The following is a 7,685-nucleotide window of genomic DNA, read 5'->3' on the forward strand; positions in this document are numbered from 1 at the left end:
GAGGGGAGAAGAGAAGAGAAGAGAAGAGAAGAGAAGAGAAGAGAAGAGAAGAGAAGAGAAGAGAAGAGAAGAGAAGAGAAGAGAAGAGAAGAGAAGAGATCTGGGCCACTTGGGGACGTGGAGGATCAAGGTCGTCCTTGACACACAGTGAATTCCAGGCTAGCCTTGGCTACATGAGACATTGTCACAAAACAAAACTCAGATGGACTTAATCCTTCCTCAGTTGATAAGTGGAAGCGCTCCTCTCCCTCCCGGGGCTGTAGGAGGCTGTCTTCGACTCTGGCAGTCCTTGACTGGCCTTGGCCCACAGGCCTGTTGTGCAGTTTCTGCCTCTGTTGTCACGAAGCCCGGTTCTAGGCCTGTGTTAACTTTCCTGTTCTCGAAAGGATACTCGCTGCTGGCATAGTGCCCACTCTGCCCCAACATGACCTCACTCAAGTTAATCACACTGTTGTCCTCCTGATTCCCAATAAGGCCATGTCTGGAGGTTCTGGGGTGAGGACAGGAGCACATTTGGGGGGATACAATTCCTTGGCACAGCATATGTGTGCTGGATTGGGAAGTTTTACAAGATATTCTATCTCATTAATTAAACAGAGTCCCTTGGCAGGGCTCTTTCAAGTTTGAGCCAGAGGCATCCTCCACAGTTATCTGCCACATCCCGCAGCTCCTGCCCTGGGGCAGGGGTCGACGTGGATGGTCAAACAGGAAGCAGACAGGCACAGACTGCCACACCAGAGTGACTTACCACAGCCTGAGGCACATGGAGTATTACTCAGCTGTGAAGAGGACATGCCCCATAGTGTCAGTGATGCTCACTGAGAGAAGCAGGCATAAAAAGCCACACAGTATAACCTCCGTAGTGGAAAATGTCCAAGCATATGGAGTGAGTGGTGGGTATAAGAGGGCCGGAGACCAGGCACAGAGAAGGCTCATGCAGCCAGGGTTTCCTCTGAAGAATGTTCTAGAACTAGATGGTGCTAATGGCTGGAGAATTCTGTGGTGTTGTTTTGTTTGTTTGTTTTGAGACAGGGTTTCTGTGTAGTCCTGGCTGTCCTGGAATTCACTCTGTAGACCAGACTGGCCTCGAATTCATGGAGATCCTCCTGCCTCTGCCTGAGTGTTGGCTGGGACTAAAGGTGTGGCCACCACCCAGCTAAAGCAGTAAATTTCTGAGGTGGACTGCAAGTCCAGTCTGGGGACTCGGTTGGTTGAACTGAATGTCCAGCCTGTCCTTGAACCCACAGAAGACCCTCAAAACCAACAGGGCGATGGGGGACTCCAGCCCAACTCTGCCTCAGTTTCCCCACCTGATAACCATGTAGTGAAGGTCCTGAGATCCTCTACCAGAGGTAGGAGGGCAGACCAAACCACCACAGCAGGAGAATCATAAACAGGCTGGGCCCACTCCCCCAAAGCCACAAATATTAACTTGAGTGAAAACCATTTGTTTTTATTCAACACTTATTTAAAAGTCCGGATTGAGTGATGAAAGGCGCTGGGGGAGGGGCTGTTGGATGCCCCACCCCTACCCTGGCTCTGCCAGGTTAGCCAGCGCCTGCACAGCAGGTCCCCTGGCTATATGGTGAGCGACCTGGGGTCCTCCTGCTCAGCACCAGGGGTGGGGGTGGGGTATCCGAGTCCGGCGGCCTTGGCTCCTCTGTTCCTGACCCACTGTAGTGTGACCCTCCCTGTGAGGCAGGCAGGTCTCCCGGTCTCTGCAACCTGGGATGGGGTTCGAAGCTAAAGGGATGCGGTTGAGAATTCATTTGAGGGGGGCCTGGAGACCCCAAGGTGCAGCTTCTTTCTGGGCGGGTGGGGAGGGGCATCTCCTGGTCCAAGAGGTCTGTCACAGGTGCTCGCTGTGGGACAGAAGGGGTGATGAAGACCTCAAGCAGAGCCGCGCTCTCCCTTCACCCCACTCTCCCCTCCCACACCCCGCACCTGGCTACCCGCGCCAGGATCTCCTTGACGCGCGCGATCAGTCTCTCGTGCTGCGCGGGGTCGCGCTCGATGGCTCCGTGAAGCCGCGCCATGTAAAAGTCCAGCGTCCCGAGGGTCGGTGTCTCCCCGGTGCCTGCGGGTCAGCGGGTTAATGAGAGGCCCCCCCAGGTCCGTAGCTGGGCGGGACCAGGGAATTGACCTTGCGAGGGGGCGGGTCCGAACACGCGGATTAGGGGTGTTCCATAGGCGGGGCCTGATCACCACAAGCGGGTCCGAACACCGGGTGGGGCGGAGCCTGGTGTGGCATTGGGGCGGGTCCTAATTGAAAAGTGTGGGCGGGACCGGAGGTGTGGGCGGGGCTGCGCACCGGGCACAGGCAGGGAGGCGAAGCTAGCGGTGAGCGCCTGCCTCACGGCCTGCAGTTGCTGCTGCAATGCCAGTGTGCGCCGCTCCTCCAGCGCCAACTCCTGCTCCAGACGCTCACGCGCGCTGCTCATGCTCTGCGTGTGGCGCTGCAGCACCGCATTCTGCTCCTCGAAGGCCACGTTCATCTTCCTCAGGCGCCGCAGCTCTGCCTCGCGTGCTGTGGGACAGGAGTCAGAGCCCTGGGCTGCCTCCCCACCATACTGGTCCCGGAGTGCTATAGACCCATTTCATCTCTGGCCTCAACCCGACCCATCTCCCTCCATCCCTGGCCTTAGCCCTGATCTCATCTCCCTTCAGCCCTGATCCTATCCGCCCTCAATCCTTGACCCCAGCCCGACCCTTTTCTCCCTCCATTCTTAACCGCACCGCACCCCCACCGTCTCCAGTCTGGCCCCATCTTCCCTCTATTGCCCATCCATCCCTGACCCCATCCCTCCTCCATCACGACCCCCTGGAACTTCAGTCCTGACCCCAGCCATCATTCTCATTTCCACTCATCCTGCAACCAGGACATAAGCACCTGCTAAAATCTCACCTTTGTTTTGGTCCAAAAACTCTTCAGTGAAGATGGGCACATCAAAGGTGGAAAAGCCATCGCAGTCCACGCCCTGGGACACGGCAATGAGTTCGGTGGGGGCCCACATCTCTGGGGCTTGGGTTGCCTGGAGCCCCCAGCCTGCTTTTATTTCCTTTGTACTGTGTGTCTCCCATGTGCATGCATTAACCACAGAGGCCAGAGGAGGGTAGCAGATGCCCCAGAACTGGAGTTAGAGGTGGCTGTGCTCACACCCAAGGGGGTGCAGGAGCAGTGAGTGTTCTTAACTCTGAGTGGCGCTGGAGTCCCCAGCTTCCTGCAGGCCAGGTCAGCACTCTATACATGAGGCCCTCTCATGGTGGGGTGGGTGGGTGGTGGTGGGGGTAGAACCCTTGGTTCTGTGCATTCTGGGCAATGACTTCACCACTAAGCTATGCGCCACCACAGAGTCACTGTGTCTCCACAGTGGTCTTGCTTTTATCTATGGAACACACTAGCTTTGGGGATAGGTAACTTCTCCCCTAAGTACTTGTGGACTGAGAGGCCCTTACCTTGTGCCCATTCAGGAGGGTGTTCATGAGCCCAGAACTGGAGTCCTCTAGTGGGGAGGGAGGAAGGCAGGTCAGCCAGCACCCTCCCAGTCCAGAGGCCCCACCTGGACGGCCCCACATAAATCTTTATGCTTATGAGGGGAGTTTGGGCCCATTCACCTTTCCTTTTATTGTTGTTGGGTTTTTATTTGTTTTTGAGACAGGGTTTCTCTGGGTAGCCCTGGCTGTCCTGGAACTCACTTTACAGACCAGACTGGCCTCAAAAGCAAAGATCCACCTGCCTCTGCCTCCCAAGTGCTGGGGTAAAGGTGCCCACTACCACTGCCTGGCTCACTCACCTTTTTTAATTTTGTTTTCTTGAATCTTCTCCGTGCAGACCTTGTAGGCCTCTGACTGCTGGTATGCCCACAGCTCCTTCAAGTACTGCTGTTTCTCCTTCTCTGCCTCATCCAGGTACCGCTAGGAGGGGGGGACAGCATCCTCAAACTAGGGCCAGCCCAAACGAAGGTACGCACACAGGGGTGGACAGGGCCAGGCCCCCAACTCCCCTCATACTGATGTATTCGTAACCCTTCCCTTGCCTCCCTCCCTCCCTCCAACCCACAGAGAGAGTGTCCCTTCTCCAGGACTACTGGGTGTTCTCCACCTTGTTCTTTGAGCCTGGGTCTCTCACTGAACCCAAAGATCACCGATGGGGCTTGCCTTGCTAGCCGAAGACCCAAGGACCCTCCTGTTTCTGCCACCCCTTTCTCTAGTCTCTACCTGCTTCTCTGCCGGCTGCAGCTTGCTCCACTCGGCACCCAACATCTTTGTGATCTCCGGGAATGGAAGGTCCGGGTGGCGGGTGCGAATCTGCTCCCGCCTCTCGTTCAGGAAGCGAACATAACCAGTGACGGGGGCTTTGGGCCCATTTGGGAGAATCTTCTTTCTTTTCTTGCCTTTAGGCCAGCCTCGCTTCTTCACTGGCTGCAGGAGGAGGCTGTGTCCTTGGGAGGGGCTCTGGGAAGTGGGGGTAGGGGTCTGGGGCATATGGGCGAGCCCTAGCCTAGTCGTGGGGCTGCAGATCAAGGGTCAGAACTCTATAGAGAACCTACCGGTCCTGCACCAAGACAGCCTCCTAGGGGTGGGGCTGAAGCCACTGACAGGCTAGGCTGGGGTGTGGCCTCTTGCTAAGCAGTGGGAGGATCTTATAGTGTGGACTTGTGAGGTATGTGTTGCTGAGCCAGCAGCCGGCCAGGCTTTTCAGATGGGAACTCACCTCCTCCTCCTGGGGCCCCTTCTCTCCAGCTCGGGGACCCTCGCTGCGCTCCTGCTTGACAGCCACTACAAAGGAGGCCCCGTGCTGGCCCGGAGTCTTGCCTCCCGCAGATCTTGGGGACAATGGAAACCAGCGTCATCCATCAGTGCCAAAATCATTCTCTCATACCTACCCATCCCCTTCTTGTCATTGGAGATCACAGAAGTATGTGGGAGCACGCATGAGCCCAGAAAAAGGGGGTGGGGACCCAGAGTTTGAGGATCCAAGGGTCACATTAGGCCACTGCGGGGTGGGGACAGGGAACGAGGTGAGGTGGTCCTGGGGCCTGGGAGGAAGATGAGATAGTGAGGAAGGCCATAGGGTGCTTGGCAATTCTACGGGGAGTACAGATATCCCCGAAGGATGACAGGGCATGGTCAGAAGTCCCAGTAGTGGGGATAAGGGAACAGGGACAGGACAGGACAGGACCAGGGGTTCCCAAAACAGAGGTACCTGAGGATGATACAGGGTATGTCCAGAGATCCCAGCGTGGACATGGTGTGTTTAGGGGTACCCGAGGGTGGATACAGGGAATGTTTAGGAGTTCCCAGGGATGTGGGACAAGACATGTCCAGGAGTACTCGGGATGGAGACGGGGCATGACCCCTGGTACTCGAGATGGACACAAGGCATTTCCAGGGGTACCCGACGATGGGGACAGGGCATATCCAGGGTCGGGACAGGCTGGGGGAGGCGCACTCACGCGGTGGCTGCGCCTGGCTGCCGGGGACCGTGGGACATGGCCACTCCGGGCAGGATCTGGAATAGAAGCCGGCAAAGGTCAGGGGGTCCTGCCTGCCACCTCGATGGGAACCGCAAGGCGGTCCCCGGGGGGCCCGGACCGGGGAGGCGGATCCCAGGACGGGGAGGTCCTCGGGCAGGAGGCCCTGCGATCCTTTGTTGCAAGATCGAGTCCCGGAGGCCGCGCCCCGCAGCCCCCGCCCCGCGCAGGCCCCGACTTCCCGGCTCTTTTCACCTCTGAAAAAACTTTCCCGGGACCTGGGACGCGGCGACGCTCCAACCAAGCGCCCGCGCCCGCTCCGCCCTCATGCTAATAAACCCAAGGCTAGCGCTCCAATTGGCTGAGGTCTCCATGAGGGGTGGGGTCATGCAGATTAGTCTCGGCGCGCCGGGCGGTGGTTGGCTGAAGATCTGCGGAGCCGCGTGGGAGGTGCGTCGGCAGGTTGCGGGCGGGTGCGTCAAGTTCGGCTGCGCTCGGGCGCGCTCGGGACCAATCGGAGGCGACTGGCGGCGTGCTGTGGGGCGGAGCTCCTTAAAGGGCCAGTAGTCCCCATTCTGACCCGTGAGCTAGGGTGTGGATATGGGGACCGGGGATGTTGTCGGCAGAAGAGGCGTTTTTAGTAGGCTTCTAAGGAAAGAGTTAGGTTCCAAAGAGGCACCTCCCCTGCAGTACGGCAAGGCGCAGTTTTTCTTACTACGTTGAAAAAAAAAATGGGTCTGGTGAGATTGCACAGGATTTGAAGGTGCTCGCCACCTAGTGGACGACTTGCATTCGGAACCCACGAAGTGGAAAGTGAGAACGGTTTTCCAGCAAGTTGTCCTCTGAACTCCACCGTGTGCTGTGCCATGTGCAACACACACAGACCTAAATCAATAAATGAACGTATGCTTTATAAAAGGAGGACTGGGGAAATGACCACCAGTCACTGATTTCCCTTCCCGTGGAACCTTGATTTTACTCTCTGACCAAGGGGTACATTGAACCATAGGAGGAGTAACAGACTGGGAGGCTGACACCTAGATCTGAGATAGAAGCTGGGCTAAGAGCATTTTCATTAAAAAAAAAAATCATTTTGAAGGTCAGTGCGGACTGACTCAGCAAGCCAAGGGGTTTACAGAGAAACCCAACAACTTGAATTTGATCCGCGTTATCCAAATGGAAGAGACAGAGCCACACATCTAGGTTGCCAAATGCGATTTTACTTCAGTCTTCTGTAACATCCCACAGTAAAAGAGAAACTGAAGAGGACTGGAGAGTTGGTTCTATGGTTGGGAGTGCCTGTTTCTTTTGCAGAGAACCTTGGTTCGATCCCCAGCACCCATTTGTCTGCTAAAAAGTATCTGTAACTTCTGTCCCAGGAGACATTTTTTTACCCTTTTGAGCATTAGGCAAGCAAACAGGCTTACATGCAAGGAAAATGCTCATAAACATGAAATAATAAATAAATCTTTTTAAAAACAAATGATTGAAGATATTGCTCAGTGGTTTAAAAAAAACCTGCTGCTCTTTCAGTTCGATTCCTGGTAGCCACACTAAGGGCTGGGGGCGTGATCAGAGTGCAGTCCCGCCCATAATTCCCCTGTGATGGGCTGGGGCATGGTTAGGGTGTTCCCATCATGCACTGCGGTCGCGGGCTCAGTCCTCCCATACTGTTTGTAAACTGAAAGCCTGTGATGGGGTAATGTTGGCCAGGTGACGCATAGTAATAATAGCATGTGTTTATGGGACCCCACACATGCTTACACATGCAGCATGTGCTTATGTCTATCTTAATGGAAGGTACAAGTGACGCCCCCAAACTCAACAGGCTAGGAGATTCTGAGCCGCTCCTCTCAAGCAGGTGACAGTGCAGATAGAGCTTCTTAGATAAGGTTAGGCTTGATCAAACTTGGGCTTCCTGTTACAACAGAGATAGAAGTGCATTTGGGTAGAACAATGACAGGCGGCTGTGGGGACCCAGGCACAGGTCAATGGTTTCTACAGGTGGTCCAGGAAGGGGAGCAGCCTGACAGTTACCCTGAACAGAGTCTCAGCCTTCATCACTGGCTGTGAGCTCCGTGTGGGGTCACCTGCCTTTAATGCCACCACTCTGGAAGCAGAAGCAAAGGATCTCTGTAAGTTTCAGTCCCCCCGTGCTACATAGTGAGAGCCTCTCAGAGACAATTAAAAATAAATAAATAAATAAATAAA

General features: G+C 55.5%; 1 protein-coding gene across 1 annotated transcript; it reads right to left on the reverse strand.

The window, feature by feature from the left end:
- Positions 1-1,432: 1,432 nt before the first annotated feature.
- Positions 1,433-5,784, reverse strand: Hmg20b (high mobility group 20B). Its single transcript, XM_021174491.2, has 10 exons — positions 5,730-5,784; positions 5,457-5,512; positions 4,715-4,826; positions 4,219-4,422; positions 3,795-3,915; positions 3,457-3,503; positions 2,906-2,978; positions 2,312-2,527; positions 1,945-2,077; positions 1,433-1,862 (listed from the first exon to the last, which is right to left on the reverse strand). The coding sequence occupies exons 2-10, from the start codon at positions 5,492-5,494 to the stop codon at positions 1,850-1,852; spliced, it is 957 nt and encodes a 318-aa protein (XP_021030150.1). The 5' UTR covers positions 5,495-5,512; positions 5,730-5,784; the 3' UTR covers positions 1,433-1,849.
- Positions 5,785-7,685: the final 1,901 nt, after the last annotated feature.

The sequence above is a fragment of the Mus caroli genome, chromosome 10 (assembly GCF_900094665.2).
Source record: "Mus caroli chromosome 10, CAROLI_EIJ_v1.1, whole genome shotgun sequence".
In the NCBI taxonomy this organism is placed as follows: domain Eukaryota; kingdom Metazoa; phylum Chordata; class Mammalia; order Rodentia; family Muridae; genus Mus; species Mus caroli.